The 16854-nt window shown below is 39.5% G+C and overlaps 1 protein-coding gene across 1 annotated transcript in view; it reads left to right on the forward strand.

Annotated features, from left to right (window-relative positions):
* The window catches only part of LOC149278146 (xanthine dehydrogenase/oxidase-like), a 35398-nt gene extending 25342 nt beyond the window's left edge, over positions 1 to 10056 (forward strand). The window contains exons 25-37 of the mRNA XM_089502248.1: positions 102 to 188; positions 771 to 962; positions 1506 to 1651; positions 2558 to 2639; positions 3259 to 3354; positions 4340 to 4468; positions 4809 to 4883; positions 5350 to 5402; positions 8163 to 8277; positions 8360 to 8425; positions 8780 to 8968; positions 9692 to 9859; positions 10006 to 10056. Of these exons, the coding sequence (XP_089358374.1) occupies positions 102 to 188; positions 771 to 962; positions 1506 to 1651; positions 2558 to 2639; positions 3259 to 3354; positions 4340 to 4468; positions 4809 to 4883; positions 5350 to 5402; positions 8163 to 8277; positions 8360 to 8425; positions 8780 to 8968; positions 9692 to 9859; positions 10006 to 10056 (1449 nt within the window). The remainder of the gene's footprint in view (positions 1 to 101; positions 189 to 770; positions 963 to 1505; positions 1652 to 2557; positions 2640 to 3258; positions 3355 to 4339; positions 4469 to 4808; positions 4884 to 5349; positions 5403 to 8162; positions 8278 to 8359; positions 8426 to 8779; positions 8969 to 9691; positions 9860 to 10005) is intronic.
* The last annotated feature ends 6798 nt before the right edge of the window (positions 10057 to 16854 follow it).

Consider the following 16854-nt stretch of genomic DNA (forward strand, 5'->3'; position numbering starts at 1 on the left):
GAATCAGTCTATGGAGGAAAATGCTATTGGAGAGTATCATAATGATGTTACATTGTAACATATGATGTATCTATCATGTATGATGTTTATTATCATGACAGGTCGGATTTACAAAGAATGGCAGAGTGACAGCTTTAGATGTTTCTTATTATGCCAACGCCGGGAACTCACAGGACCTGTCCCATGGGGTAAGTGCCCCCACTATACCCACTCGTGCCTAGGAATAAGAGCTCTTACAACGTGTCGATATACAATTTATGCTCCTGCATGATCAACTACTTCTTATTAGGAGCTTTTGGATTTAAATTATGGATGTTAAACAAAAAAAACCAGAGACCAATATTTCTGCCATGGCACCCTCCAGAAAGATAAATCCAGAAGATATATATATATACATATTTATAAATCCAGAAGACAAATAATGCTTGAATGCTATCATGAGTCTGAGTCCCTTTAAGGGATATTTAACTGCATCCCACTTTATCCATGAAAAAGTGGGTCAACCTTACTTAAGACCAGAACCTGGTGATCGAGGAGGAATTTGTCCACAGCTGTTGAGGTTCCCTGTCTTCATCCCAAGGTAACTTCCACACAACATAAATATGGCAATAAGCCTAGGAAAAATGATATAAGAAAAAATATGGTTTACTAAGGCTGATGATGGTGATGTCCCTCTTATATTCTCTAAACAGAAGATAACATACGTTCACGTTTGATGTTCTAAATGGTATTTCATTCTCATGATGGATATTATGCCTGTTCTCCTCCAGATCATGGATAGGACCTTGTTCCATATGACCAACACTTACAAAATCCCCAACATTAAAGGTACCGGGTACCTGTGTAAAACCAACTTACCATCTAATACTGCATTTCGTGGCTTCGGCGGACCTCAGGGAATGTTAGTTGCGGAGTGCTGGATAAACGACATTGCCCAAATATGTGGACTACCAGCAGACCACGTACGTGATATAAACCTTCTTACATCAGGGATATCCACACTTCACACAGGTCCTCGAAGCCCTTAATAATCTTAGGATTTTCCAAGGGGGTTAGGGTTTTCAGCAGGAGTGAAAAAGGCAGAAAACTCTTTACAAGATTCACTATGCTCAAGATGTAAACCTGTAATCAAATCTGTCACCCAGTGCCACTCTTTTCCCCATGGCACCCTCCAGAAAATAAAATAAGGCCTTCTAGCATATTTATGCAAATCTAAAGGAGAGCAATAGTGATCAGCAATTCGGCGAGGAGCACCATTAGCTCTGTGGGGGTATCAGTTTGCCTACCTCGGGGTGTGTGGCCCGCCCCCGCGGTACCGTGTTTATATGTAGCTGTGCATCATCAGCAGGGTCACATAATACCATCATTAGTACGGGCAGATGGAAGACCCAGGACCACATTTCTTTATTCTTCTTGCACATACACATCTTTAAACGCTATTATGAATATTGTTATTGTTATATATATAATCCTGTTGTATTATTTTGTATTATTTCCATTCGAAGGTCAGAAAATTAAACTTATACAAGGAAGGAGACTTAACTCATTTTAACCAGAGGCTGGAGCAGTTCACGTTACCCAGGTGCTGGGACGAATGTCTCAGGAACGCCAACTACCATAAGAGACGGCTTTCTGTGGAAGAGTTTAACAGGTCACTTAATTTGTTTATTGCAACGTCATTTAAAAATAGTAGTTTATCTGGAATATTTTTCCCTTAATTATACAAAATGAATAGACAATAGACTGACATGATGAGCACTAGACTTGTGCAAATGGACTAAGAACAATTTGAACAAATTGATGGTCCATTCCTTCAAACAAAATTTGGAGAGCTTTTTTCCATTCAGAAACAAAATTTGTTGTCGCTCAGCCTCACTCACAGTCTCTCATGCTCTCTTACAATCTTTCACACACATATTCTCTCACATACTCATTCACTCACTTTCATGCTCTCTCTCAATGTCTCTGTATGTCATTCTCTGTTGACCTCTTTCCTGTCCCGATCTCCTTTTCTGCAGCTTCACTTCTTCTTGTTCTAATGGAAATTAAAATAATTAAAAAAAAATAAAAAATGATTATAGGTGGCTGGGAATCTGATTTTTTTGGATCCCAGGAGTAACCCTTTCAGTGCATCTATTCCAGGCATCTATACATTGCTCCATGAGTATTTCTGGAGCCCTGTTTGAGAGTTCTTATAGATACTTATATATATTTTATACTTATCTTTATTAAACAATGTTAGTTTTATCTTTTTGGATGTTGTATAGCAATTGATATATATGTGTGACTGCCTGCTACATACATGTGTGACTGCCTGCTACATACATGTGTGTATCCTGCTGGGAGCTGCACACTTAAGCATGTGATCAGCTGCATGAATATTTAATCACTGGGTTTTTATATTTAATCCACCTGAAGAAGAGACCTCTGAGGTTTTGAAAACTTATGTAACTTTATACTTTTCTATGTTGGCCCAATAAAAGGTGTGAACTTCAATTAAAGACTCCACTTTCCCCAGGACTAATACAGCTGTATCCGTTCTCTTTTTTCGATCCAGGCAGAATCGGTGGAAGAAGAGAGGGATCGCAATAATTCCGACCAAGTTTGGAATAAGTTTCACTCTCACTCAACTAAACCAGGTTAACAAATCTATTTTGCTGCTTTATTTTGCTGTCATATGAAAAATTGTGCAGGATGGGCGTCATTAGAAGCCAAAGATGGTCCCCAATAAACTTGTGCATTTGGATTCGTACAAATTTAAAGAAATTGGCCGATTTTGTGAATTCGTACAATGTCCAAAATAGAGATAAACAAAAAACAAAGCAGAGAGCTACAAATTAATTTGCATTTAGTTTTGGCTCTCTCTCTCTCTCAATGTCTCCCTGCCTTTTTTCGCTCCTAAACCCGATATCGCTAGACTCTGCTGCAAACATTTCCCAGGGAGGATTCCACTAACTGCCTCCAAAAATAAGCCCCAGAAGTGGGGTCTGTTGGGAAAAAAAAGGCATAAGGAAGGACAGTAGATTTTACTGCCCCATCCAGGACACTGCATCAGCAGTTGCTTCCAAAAAATCTTTTTATATTGCTTTTATAGTTAAGTTTAGTCTTATTATTAATATTTTTATTAATTGTTTTATATAGCGCCATCATATTCCGTAACGCTGTTACGCTGTTAGTAGTATATATAATATAACAATCTGATTTACAGAACCACTGTAGTATATATGATTTAAATACATAACTGTTTCTCTTTTGCAGGCTGGAGCTCTGATCCATATTTACACAGATGGGTCTGTTCTCCTCACCCACGGTGGGACGGAGATGGGTCAAGGGCTTCACACCAAGATGATCCAGGTATAAATAAGATTAATTTGTTTATTGTATTGAGGCTGACAGCGTTACAGTGACCAGGCATGGGAGAATATTCACAATTTGAGTGATGGTATCTTGGGCTGCCTCTTCTTTGTGATAACTTAAATGGACCAGGGCGATGGAAGCATAAATCCCACTCATAGTGGCCCCTGCTAGATCTCAGCTTGTCAGAGAAACCATAAACATGAGAGAGGACAAGGGAGCATAAAAAGAAACATCTAAACCAAAGAAGAGGGTTGCAGCTATTTCTACCCGCTGATATCATTGGGTGGTCCCCACACCACCATTTAAGGGGGAAATTGGCGGGGAGTGGGACATGTCAAGACTCCCCTCCCATGATTCGCAGGACTCAGGTGTCGACCTAGATACAACAGAGAAGCGGCGCTGCTCCCGGAGTCTCCGGGCGAAACCTGGAGAGTTCCCAGGTATGGCGATCAAACTCCCTGTAGCGCCCCCATGTGCCAGTTAAAAGGGAGGCATCGCTTATCTTCTCAACCAGGCTACTAACACTATAGTCCTAAATAGTTTACGTTCTTCTGGCGACTGGGTCTGTTTATTATATAGTTAACAAGCCTAGGCTGTTCTCAGACAGGTTGCTGGGTCGAGAAGAATCCCCAAAGCTTTTGGGGACTTCAATTTAAATAGATTTTGAGAGTAGTAACAAGCACTCCAAATGTTGCCATTAAACAGAAGTTGACTTAACTGTTTAACACTGAGCTTGGGAAAATGTATAAGCGATAATTACCAGAAATATCTTCCAATATCTGGCTTAAAAGCCATTTGTTAATGTATGGGGCCCAAATTTAATTTGGAGGGACACTGCTTCCCTCCATCCCAGGTATAAAGATGTGTGTGTGTGTGTAGGTACTGTATGTGTGGTCATATCCAAACACTGGAGCACCCATGGGACCAACACCTATATTTATATACTAATACTGAAGGTATCTCTAATGGTTTGTTGTTGTAGGTGGCCAGTAAAGCCTTAGGAATACCACCATCCAAGATATTCATAAGCGAGTCAAGCACCAATACGGTCCCAAACGCATCTCCAACTGCGGCCTCCGTCAGCTCTGACCTCAACGGAATGGCAATTTATGTAAGAACCTCTCATTATCTACACGTGAAATTTGGCAGACGATGTGGCATAAGGTTATAAATACGAATATCAACCAATCGAGCGAAGGTGACCATTATCACCCCGTCTCCAGGATTTTGAAACAATTTGGGTCTTCAGATATCCCATAACACAAAAAAAAGACAAGGCCATTTTTTCTGGAGAAAAGAGTTCTGGACAAATCATTGCCTCCATAGAGTTATATTTTTTGGCTGTGAACTATATTTTTTTACTGGCCTGTTCATTAGATCCCAGTCTTCTTGCAGCCTTAAGCAGAAGTAAGTTTTCTTAATCATCGAATGTGTGTTTTGTCTTCATTTAGAATGCATGTCACAAAATCTTGAAACGTTTGGAACCTTATAAATTATCCAACCCTGGAGGAACCTGGGAAAGTTGGGTACGTACCTTTATCCCAGCTCTATAAGTCAGCTCTTAGAAACTCTTATACTTTAATATCAGTAAGATAAACTTGCTAATGTATATTAGATATAATTATGCAGAATAGTAACGAGCACATTATACACCTCTTATTTTAGTACATCGGAGCTTTATCTTTCAAAAACTAAAATTCCATCTGAATAGCGTGCCATCTAAGTTATTTGTATAGCTCAAAGTATAGTGTGGCGTGAAATGCTGAAAGCACATAAATCCTTCAACCAATGAGAAATCTCTGCCAGATATAATCAACAATTAAATTGGTCATTTGTGGAACTGCTGGTCACCCCCCCAGACCAGTCATCCACCTTTATGGAGCCATTTAACTCCAAGCCACTTAACTTTTCAATGTTTCCGGTTTACAAGTCGATAATTGAGATATTTTTGCTTGATTTGGTGCAATTGTGTTTTTTGTTTTTTTTCTTTAGGTGGCTGCTGCTTATGTGGACAGGGTGAGCTTATCAGCCACTGGATTTTATAAGTACGTCGTTGAATTTGAGTGATACCGATGTGTCAAAAGCACTTCAAAATTATATTCGCTGGTTGACAGATTAGGAATTTAACCCCTTAATGACAATTGCCGGTCCTGGCACGGCACGGAAAAGCATGTGCTTTACGACAATTGACGTGCCAGGACCGGCACGTCTTTAAACGGGTGCAGAAAGCGATCTACTATCGCTTTCTGCACCCAAAAAGCGTTGCTGAATGCCTCGACCTCGAGGCATTCAGCAACGCCGCGATCGGCACGAAGGGGCCATCTCTGGCCCCTCCACGGGGCGTCAACATCCGCCATACTTTGTATGGCGGCGGACGCCCGTTTTAAAAGCGTTTAGGAGGCGATCGACGATCGCCTCCTAAACTTAAATGGTGTCGCTGGAATGCCTCGATCAGGAGGCATCCAGCGACACCAAACACTAACCTTTTGATGGGCTGTGACCGCTCCGGAGAGCGGTCACAGCCGCAGCTGCCGGCAATCTTCGCCATCAAGGAAGATGGCCGCCGTCCTGTAACAGGAACCACAAATTTTAAAAGTTCGCTAGATGGTCCAGACCATCTAGAGAACTTTGGCTCCACTTGCAGGTTGAATACAGGTACTGCATTCACCATGCAAGTCAATGGAGCCCAGCTTTCTAATCACATTGTGATTAGTAAAAATAAATTAAAAAATAAAATAAAATTAATAATAATTAGAAAAAAATAGTAAAAAACAGTAAAATGTAAAAATCATTTCCCACTGATGTCACTATCAGGGGAACCTCCAAGTTGAAAAAAAATGTTAAATTTTTTTTTTTTTTTTTAAAATAAAAAATATATATATATAAAAAATTTTTTGTGAGCAAGTCCTAAAATTAGCATATTAGCTTAAAACAATTCTCGCATGGAAAGAGTTAAAATACTGGCATATTAAATGCCCGTGGGGTGTCTACTTTTAAAAAATGTATGATTTGATGGGGTAAATTGAATGGGCCAGGTTCAACAACGTCCCAATTAACACGGGGGGAAGGATGGCCACACATCTAATTTCCAATTAGAAAAATGCACACGTACCAAATGTGGCCTTTTAGTTCCCCCAAAAAATGACACACCCATGCATGTGGGGTATCACTGCACTCAGGAGATGTTGCTGAACACATTATGGGGTGTCGTGTGACAGCGGCATATACCAGGAGCTGTAAATTCATACATAAAGTAGGTGTGTGTGGGAAAAATACACACACAAAAATATTACTGCAAACTTTGAAAAAATGATGGTGGTAAAATATGTGCATGCAAAGAGTTAAAATACCAGCATTTAAAATACCCTGTGGTGTCTAGTTTTGAAAAATATATGGTTTTGTTGGGCACACTGAAATGGCCCGGCTCAAAGATGTACCAAATAGGGCATGGGCAGTGGATCCCAAATGCCAAAGTTCAACATTGAAAAAAGCGCATGCCCCAAATGTGGCCCTTTTGCCCCAAAACAGCCAGGCAAAATCATTCATGTGAGGTATCGCTGTACTCAGGAGATGTTGCTGAACACATATTGGGGTGTTTTGTGATAGTGACATATACGAGAACATTTTAATTCATACCTGAATTAAAATGTGTGTGGAAAACCAAATGCAAAAAAATGACTACCATAAAGTTTGACAAAGACTGGTGGTAGATATGGTGCATGGAAAGAGTTAAAATACTAGCATTTGGAATACCCTGGGCTGTCTAGTTTTCAAAAATATATGACTTGATGGGGTAAATTGCATTGGCCGGGTTCAAAGATACCCGAAATGGCACATGGGGGGAAGAATTACCAGATTTGGAAAAAATGGCTTTGAAATAGCAAAACGCTACCTGTACTTATTGCCCCATAATGGGTAGAAAAAAGCAAAAAAACATAAAAACATTGGGTATTTCTAAACTCAGGACAAATAGTAGAATCTATTTAGCAGGTTTTTTCATTACCTTTTATAGATGAGTAAAAGATTTTTCAACTAAAAGTTAGAAACAGTCATTTTTTTCTAAATTTTTCACCATATTTTATAATTTTTTTAATAGTAAATAATATGATACAATCAAAACAATGTCATCTAAAGAAAGCCCTTCTTGTCCTGAAAAAACCAATATCTAATGTGTGTGGGTTCAGTAAACGGGAAAGAAGAAAATTACAGCTAAACACAAGCAGCGCAGAAATGTTAAAAAGGCCATTGTCACAAAGGGTACAAAAAGTAAAATCAGCCTTTGTCTCGAAGGGGTTAAACCACCGCTGGTGCAAACCATACCGTTAATGTTTACGTTAACCCTTTAAAGGATCAATTTCTTAGGGTATATTTGCATCAATACATGTCCAAGTTGGCCAGACACTCACATTGTGTAACCAATTCTGAAAATCAAAAAAGAGAAATGTGGATCTGAGAATTTTAAATTAATAAATAAAAAAGTGTATTCTCCACATGTTATTAGTGTATTTTACACCAAAACTTTCTGTACCTAGCAAAACCATCAAGGGTCTTCATGGGTGGACCTTCTTCCCAATCACCTGAGGTCACTGACATAAGAGTTATGTTACATTTTATTTATAAAGTGCAAGATTCTGTAGCACAATTACAATGCGTAAGAGTGAAAATTAACAATATAACTAGAATTGACAATAAGATTAACACGTTAAGACAAGAGCAGAGGGTCCTGCTCTTGTGATCATTACTAGCCCTTGTTTACAAGCTCCAATATATGGAGGTAATTTTGTTGCTGATGTTACCTCTTACAGAACCCCCGATATTGGATATGACCCTGTGAAGAATGAAGGCAATGCAAGTAGTTATTTTAGTTATGGTGTGGCCTGCTCTGAAGTGGAGATTGACTGTTTAACCGGAGATCACAAGGTAGAAATGGTTAAGTGAGATTAGCCATGAGATTCAGGGTGGACTTGGACATCTGTGATGTATTAATTGTTATGTTTTCCAGAACTTACGTACAGACATAGTAATGGATGTTGGAACCAGCCTGAACCCTGCTATAGATATAGGACAGGTGAGTTTATTAGTAATTACTGAAAAACATGAGATGAATGTCATACGTAGCGATGCAATTCCTCCATAGACTTTCATTAGTCAGAGTGTTCATTAAAGCAGAGCCATTCTGTTGTTTCCAACAGACACTATGATAGGGAATCAGGGTGTTTCTCTAGTAGATGGGGCTCACATAAGAGAGATAGTGCTCTTTCAAATGACAAAAAAACGCTCAACATTTTAGAAAACATATTTTTTATTGATATAATTAAATGTAAACATTTTTCCTTTAATGCATCGCAAGGGATTCTATGTAGCAATGACGTCCCAAGACTCGATTTGCTTGTTATTATTAACTGTTTATGTTCTCACGCAGATTGAAGGCGCTTTTGTTCAGGGCATGGGCCTTTTCACGTTAGAAGAGATGAGATATTCTCCCGATGGATTCCTGTACACCCGGGGTCCAGGGATGTACAAGATCCCAGCATTTGGGGACATTCCTTCTGAATTTAATGTATCACTTCTACGAGACTGTCCAAACAGCAAAGCTATTTATTCCTCCAAGGTAAAGAGTTATTCTGCTAAATTATTTTTTATCAACAAATTAATAAATCCACAAGATTTTTTTTCATGAATTTTCACAAGCACTGTATAAATACTTTTAACTGCAATATTAAATATATTGTCTTTGATATTTTACTGCAGTCTAAGGATGGTGTTCTCTCAAAATGGGTTCTATTTTTTTATTTTATTTTAATATTAACATATATAAAAATGTAATATATATACATATATATTTTAGATATTTTATAAAAATAAAATAAATATATACTTCATAAAAATAAAATATATAAAGATATTTTATCAAGAAATAAACTTAGGCAAAATCAGTGTAACGTAAAGTGTAAAGATATTTTTTTATTCAAGTCAATTATTGGCGTCAATGGCAACAGCTTTAGGGAGTAAATTTTAGGAACAAAGTGGCAAACCAGAATTATTTGGCCCTATCTAGTCTAGAAATGTTTTTCTGCTTTATTATACTATATTATATGTGACATTATAATACGTAACTTTTCAAGGTTGTATCATTATAATCTATAGTGCATGAATTCCTATAATACTAAAATTCTGGTGAGTTTCCATTATAATGCAAAGCATGTGGCTGGAATAAAAAGTTTTAATTTAAATCCTAATCTCAGTTATAATTATAAAATGCTCAATGGAAGGAGAGAACTACTTTCTACAAGCGTCGTCATAAGTTTGTAATAATTACCTTTATTTTGTTAAGGCTGTCGGAGAACCTCCACTATTTTTGTCGGCCTCCATATTTTTTGCCGTAAAGGATGCCATTACATCAGCGAGGGCAGAGTCTAATATTACAGGACTTTTTCAACTGGACAGCCCTGCCACCCCAGAGAGGATTCGCAACGCCTGCATCGATAACTTCATTAAGCTGGTACAAGCTTTTGTTTGTGTCTTTTTGGTGTTTGATTCCTTTTCAACTAAAAAAAAAAATGTATTGTCACGAGGGAAGAAAAATATATATTGTCATAGGGGAGGAAAAACATTAATGATTGCCACATTTCTGTCTTTGTCTTGCAGTGTCCAGTCGCAAAGCCGGGAACCTTTAAGCCGTGGGCTGTAACGGTGTGATACAGAATCAATCCTGAGTGCAAATGCTGTTTATTATCACCCGTTGTATATTGTCTATAAAATAAACGGCACTGAAAAATCCATTTTAAAAATAACAATAATATCTGTGGTTGTACTTTGTGAATGTATTTTGGTTGGAAGGGAAAGCTGCGTGGGGCAGGGCATGTGGTCCTTTTATTCGAAATGTTTTACGTTGATCTTTTTTTTTTTTCACTTATCTGAGGATGCTCAGGGTGTAAATAGTAAAATGATAATGAGAAAGGAGAACAGAAAAACAAAATTCCTAACGCGCGTTTGGAGGCACAGAAATCGGCTTTGTCAGGGGTCAGCAATGGCAATTATAATGCAAAGCCTGTGAATATGTCTGTGCAGAAGATCTTGGGGTCCAGATCCTTTAAGTATGATGTTCTATCTAATAGGCTGAATTTAATAAAACTCTAATTCTATTAATTTACATGAGTGTCGAAAATTTGTATCTCGAACCAAAGCTAAGTTCACACTGCCCTGTACTATAAAAGATTGGTTTCATCAATATGGTGATTGGAGTGTTTTAACAGAAAACAATAATAATAAAAATATATATATATTAAATATTATAGTGATATAACTAAGACATAGAAAAATGTTGTGTGCCATAAATATCCAGTCTTCAGATGACGCTCAGTGGGGTCCTAAACGGTATGATTAAAGAACACTGAAGTCTTGTGTGCAGCTAAAGTGCAGCCAGGGAAAAACCCACCGGCTTCCTACTGCACCAACTTTGCACACATTTTGCACCCATAATGAAAAAAATGACTTGTCACTGCAACAACGTTGGACCTAAATGACTTGTTTTATTAATGTTATATTATAAATATGTGCAGGAATATTTTCTCTGCTAAACAAGTTATACAAACATGGATATTCCCCGGCTGCTGCTGCTGCTTTATGGCAATTATGTTTTACAGCAGCTCGGATGTTATTAGAGTTTCAAGGAAAAATTTTCCCCCACTACAGTTGTCTTTTAATTCAACTTCTTCTATGCATTTAATTCTTGTTTCCATGGCCACCTGCAATATTTTGTTTACATCCATAAAGCAGTAAAGCGGAAGAGTCATCATTGTGACCTCACTATGTGAGCAGTGAATTGTGACATCACTACCACTGTAAAGCTGGAGAACGTTCACCTGCTCTCTCAGTGTAGTTGGGCGCCCGGCACTTGTAAGCAGCTATTCGTAGCAGACTTGAAGTGTTGGTACCAACAACATCAGAGATTGTTGAGATTTAAAAGGAGAACCTTTTAAAAGGAGAGTTATGGGGGACTGCTGTCTACTCCATGGACTGAGGTGGATTGTAGGGAGATGCTGCCCCAGAAAACTGTGCAAGTTTTTCAATAGACTGAAAACAGCTTTTACTAACACCGCAAAAAGGAGTAAGGATCAGAACAAAGAGCACTTGGCCAGTAGAGTCCCTGTCCTCAAAAAGAAGAAAGAGAGTAGCAATATTCGTGAAGAAAGAGGGAGCGAGAGGAAGAGGACCAAACGTACTCCTAAAGAGAGGGAGGAGAGCAGCCTGCGTGTGAGGGCAAAGGACACAACAAAACGCCCCAGAACCAGCACAGGCAGCTCCGAACATGAGAAGAAGCGGCGTAGATACAGCGAGAAAAGCAGCCAGAATCTGAGGCAGCAGGAGAAAGAAAGAGCAGAGGAACATCTGGAGGAGCGCAGAAGGGGAAAGGTTCCCATGAAAAGACGCAGGAGTATGGAGGAACACAGTCTTACTGCGAAAAGATTTCGGAGCCTTCTACCCATGACGCTCTCCGGCTTCAACTTCCATTCAGTCCTGGGAGAAGGATCGTTTGGAAAGGTCATGTTGGCTTCTGTCCCTGGAAGAGATTCCATGGTAGCGGTCAAAACCATCCGCAAGACAGTCATCAAGCCCCGGTACTTACTGAAAGAGAGGAGGATCCTGGAGATGGCTCGAGACAGCCCGTTCCTGTGTCACGGATATGCAGCCTTCCAAACCGAGATCTGTGTATCATTTGTGATGGAGTATATGGCTGGTGGAAGCCTTCAGTCATATATGAAGAGGGTGGGCTGTCTCGCCGACACCACAGCTGCATTTTATTCAGCTGAAATCATCTGTGGCATCCAGTTCCTCCACTCTCGGGGCGTTATACATCGAGACCTGAAGCCGGACAACATCTTGCTTGACGGAGAGGGCCATGCCAAGATCTGCGATTTCGGTCTTGTTGCAGAAGGCATTTTTGGAACAGCAAAAATAAAAGGAGAATGTGGAACATTCCGTTACATGGCCCCGGAAATACATATGAACAAAGCATACGGTGTTGCTGTGGACTGGTGGTCCTTTGGGGTGATTCTATTCCAGATGCTTAACGGGGCTTTACCATTCAATAACAGTACCAGCAATAGTGAAGAGTTGCGTTCCATTGTATATGAAAGCCCGCGGTATATCAAACTGCTCTCTGAAGAAGCTGGTGACATCTTGAATCATCTTTTGAGTAAAGATCCTCAGGATCGCCACTGGATCGCAGGGTGTATTAGGCGGCATCCATTCTTCCAGAACATTGAGTGGGAGGATATAGAGAGCCGCTGTTCAACTCCCCCGTACCAGCCACCAACACCAAATCTCCGCTTGCAGACACTACAGGACATTCCATTAGTTTTGGAATCCACAGAGGACTCTTCATGTGACATGTCCTCTTCATGTGACATGTCCTCTGCATCTTACACGTCCTCTTCATCGGGCAGCCAGAGTCTCTCTGGCTTTTCCTTTTTCACTTCAGACTGGATGGCCTGAAGGATGGACGGAGCCCTGGCCAAGTGTATCAAGATCGGTGGTTTCCAATTAACATCATAAAATCAGAATAAATTTGAGAAACACCTACATTTTTGTTATGGTTTCCTTCGTGTTGTATAACTACAGGTACAATACATGGCTATGACCTCACAATAGAACATCTGCTTTTATGACATCATACACAGATGTGTATTGTAATTTCCCAAATAAAACAGAATTTTATGTAATCCACTTTATGTGGCCCCAATCTAACCTAATTCATGTGATGCTATGTACACTATAATTCTTCATTTGTAAAGCATCTACTTTTTCCTAATTAGCAAATTATGGATTTTGAAATAACATCCACTCAACATGAATGTCATTACCCTGAAAGCCGTGCCAGCCAGTAACAATGTACTTTCAACCTTATTAAATCACAACCTCTTGCTGTTGCACTTTACACCAATAGCTTACAATCGCCAAACAGAATGAACACGGCTCATCGTTAGCGGTTATCCTTAATCTCTGCCCAGATGCAGTCTATAAAACAGGGGTTGGGCTTTAACATGAATTTTGATTCAGTGGCCTATTGATGATGATCTATGTACATGGGGAAACATTTAGAATGTTTTTTTTTTATTTTATTTTAAAGAGGGACTCCTCTCTTTACTACCATTCAAAAGTCATTTTAAATGACTCCTAAATTTTGGAAAAATGCATCCATGTCCAGCCCTAAAGGATTGGATCATGTCCACAACTATATTATTGGGCAGGGTGTATATTTTCTTTTTAACCCCTTAACGTCCATTGCCGGGTCAGGCACGTCATGCAAAACGGTCACTTAACGACCTATGACGTGCCTGACACGTCATGAGACTTAAACAAGCTTAGAAAGTGATCAACGATCACTTTCTAAGCTTAAACGGTGTTGCTGTAATGCCTCGATGTCGAGGCATTCAGCAACACCGAGATCGGCATTATGGGCCATGTCTGGCCCCTCCCCGGGGCGTCAACATCTGCCGTACATTGTATGGCGGCGGACGCCCGTTTTAAAAGCAGTCTTCGCCATCCGCAAGATGGCGGCAAACCGGGAAAAAAAATAATAAGTTGAAAAAGTTTGCTAGACGGTCTCCAGACCCTCTAGAGAACTCTGGCTCCACTTGCAGGTTGAATACAGGTACTGCATTCAACCATACAAGTCAATGGAGCCCAGCTTTCTAATCACTATGTGATTAGTAAAATATTTAAAAATAAATAAATAAATAAAAAAAAGGAAAAAAAGAAAAAGCTGAAAAAAAACATGGTAACATTTAAAAATTATTATGCTTTAGAGGAACTATCCAGTTCCAGCAAAATGTAAAAAAAAAGTCCAAAAAGAGTAAAATAAATAAAATAAAATAATAAAGTTTATTATTATGAGCAAGTGCTAAAATTAGCGCTGTATCTTCCCAAAAATCCTGACATGGAAAAATTTAAATAAAAGCATTTCAAATACCCAAGGGGTGTCTAATTTTAAAAAATGAATGGTTTGATGGGGTAAATTGGAGTGGCCGGGCTCAAAGATAGGGCATAGGCACAGGCTGACCGAAATGGGGGGAAAAAAGCGCACTTCCAAAATGTGGCATTTTAACCCCAAACACCAGACAAACCCATACATGTTGGGTATGACTGAACTCGGGAGATGTTCCTGAACACATATTGTGTTGTTTGATTTGTTGTGACGTATACCTGGAGCTATAAATGTATACCCAAAGTACAATTTGTGTAAAAAAAAAATACCAAAAAAAGTGTGGCAAAGGCTGGTGGTACAATCTCATGCATGGAAAGGGTTAAAATACTAGCATTTGAAATACCTTGGGGTGTCTAGTTTTCAAAAATATATGGTTTGATGGGGTAAATTGAATTAGCCGGCTTCAAAGATACCCGAAATGGCACATGGGGGGAAGAATTACCAGATTTGGAAAAAATGGTTTTGAAATAGCAAAACGCTACTTGTACTTAATGCTCCATAACGTGCAGAAAAAAGCAAAAAAACATGAAAACATTGGGTATTTCTTAGGGCTGCAACAACTAATCGATAAAGTCGATAATGAAATTCGTTGCCAACGAATTTCATTATCGATTAGTTGAATCGATTATTATCGATTATAAAATGAGGGTTTTTTCAGAGCAAACGCTCTGAAAAATACCCCTCATTATATAATGGTTGCGACTAGTTCCTATCTGGTAGAAGGACCATGTCCTTTACAGGGATAGGAAATAGCTTGCTCAGTGTGTGAGAGCTATTTTCTATCCAGCAAAATTACCTTTTGCCCCCTAGTGGTCAGGTCCTGTACAGGGATAGGAAGTATCCAACTCATGTAAAGAGAGCTAGTTTCTATCCCTGTAAAGGACCTTTTGCTCCATCGTGGCCAGGTCCTGTTAACGGATAGGAACTAGATGGTTCATGGTGAGAAATCTATTTACCATCCAGCTTAAGGACCCTTATCTCTCTAGCTCACACAGGTCCCTCAAAGGGATAGGAATTAGACGGTTCATAGTGAGAAATCTAGTTTCCATCCAGCTAAAGGACTTTTATACCTTCAGCTAACAATGGTCCTTTACAAGGATAACAATCCCTAGTTCCTATACTGCAAAGGGACTCATATCTCCAGCTCACACAGGTCCCTTGCAGGGATAGGAATTAGACGGTTCATAGTGAGAAATCTAGTTTCCATCCAGCTAAAGGACTTTTATACCTTCAGGTAACAATGGTCCTTAACAAAGATACAATATCTAATTCTAATACCGCAAAGGGACTCATATCTCCAGCTCACGCAGGTCCCTTACAGGGATAGAAACTAGACGGTTTACGGTGTAAAATCTAGTTTCTATCCAGCTAAAGGACTTTCATACCTCCAGCTCACACAGGTCCCTTACAGGAATAGGAACTAGACAGTTCATAGTGAGAAATCTTGTTTCCATGCTCTTGCCATGGGCAAAAAGGCAAGAAACAAAAGGGCAGAAACATTGTCTATTAGATTTTATTTAATCTGACCCGGTTTCATAACATACCCATAGATATTCCTAATAATAATTGTTGTGTTAATGGGTACCGACGTGTCCTTTTTATGACTCCAATTGTCTTCCATCTGTCCTGGATTCACACCTTAACCCTGTGTGGTCCCTAATCACCTGAGCAGGAGAAGACACAACCAATGGAGCCTTTCTTGGATATTCTCCCTTGTGTATGGCGGTCCGACGCACACAGCTGAGCTGTTCCCAATACCTTTGCACTTGTCCGCTGCACAATACTCGGTGGGCAACAGCTTATGCCTGGCTCCTATTCCAAAAAGCCGCCACCATGAGGACGTAATCTATTAATCTACCCATGTCACTAAAAAGTTAATGTTTTGTGAGTGGTTGAGATAGACTGTAGAAGAAGAAAACAGTATAAACATCTAGTTAAAGATAAAAAAACAAACATAAAAAAAACCTGATTTTTAATTGCAATTCCAGATATATTACATGCGTTATGTTCATTTAATTATTCGTGAACATATATTATTATTATTACTATTATTTTGAAACATATACAGCTGTTGCTTTATTTTATCACATTCTCATATACATTGTGAAGGTCTCAATTACAGACATGGCATTTAGTCTATAACAAATGAGTCTATTCACTAAAAAATGATGTGCAGGAGAGTTGAGCGGAGGCGCGAGAGACGCACTCACTGGAACAGAGAGAGACAAAGCGAGACACACTCGCTGGCACAGAGAGAGACAGCGAGACACACTCACTGGCACAGAGAGAGACAGCGAGACACACTCACTGGCACAGAGAGAGAGAGAGAGTCTGAGACACTCACTGGCACAGAGAGAGAGAGAGAGACACTCACTGGCACAGAGAGAGAGAGAGAGAGACACTCACTGGCACAGAGAGAGAGAGACACTCACTGGCACAGAGAGAGAGAGACACTCACTGGCACAGAGAGAGAGAGACACTCACTGGCACAGAGAGAGAGAGAGACA

Source organism: Sceloporus occidentalis, unplaced genomic scaffold (assembly GCF_023333645.1).
Source record: "Sceloporus occidentalis isolate IW3139 unplaced genomic scaffold, rSceOcc1.0.p SCAF_199, whole genome shotgun sequence".
Classification (NCBI taxonomy): domain Eukaryota; kingdom Metazoa; phylum Chordata; class Lepidosauria; order Squamata; family Phrynosomatidae; genus Sceloporus; species Sceloporus occidentalis.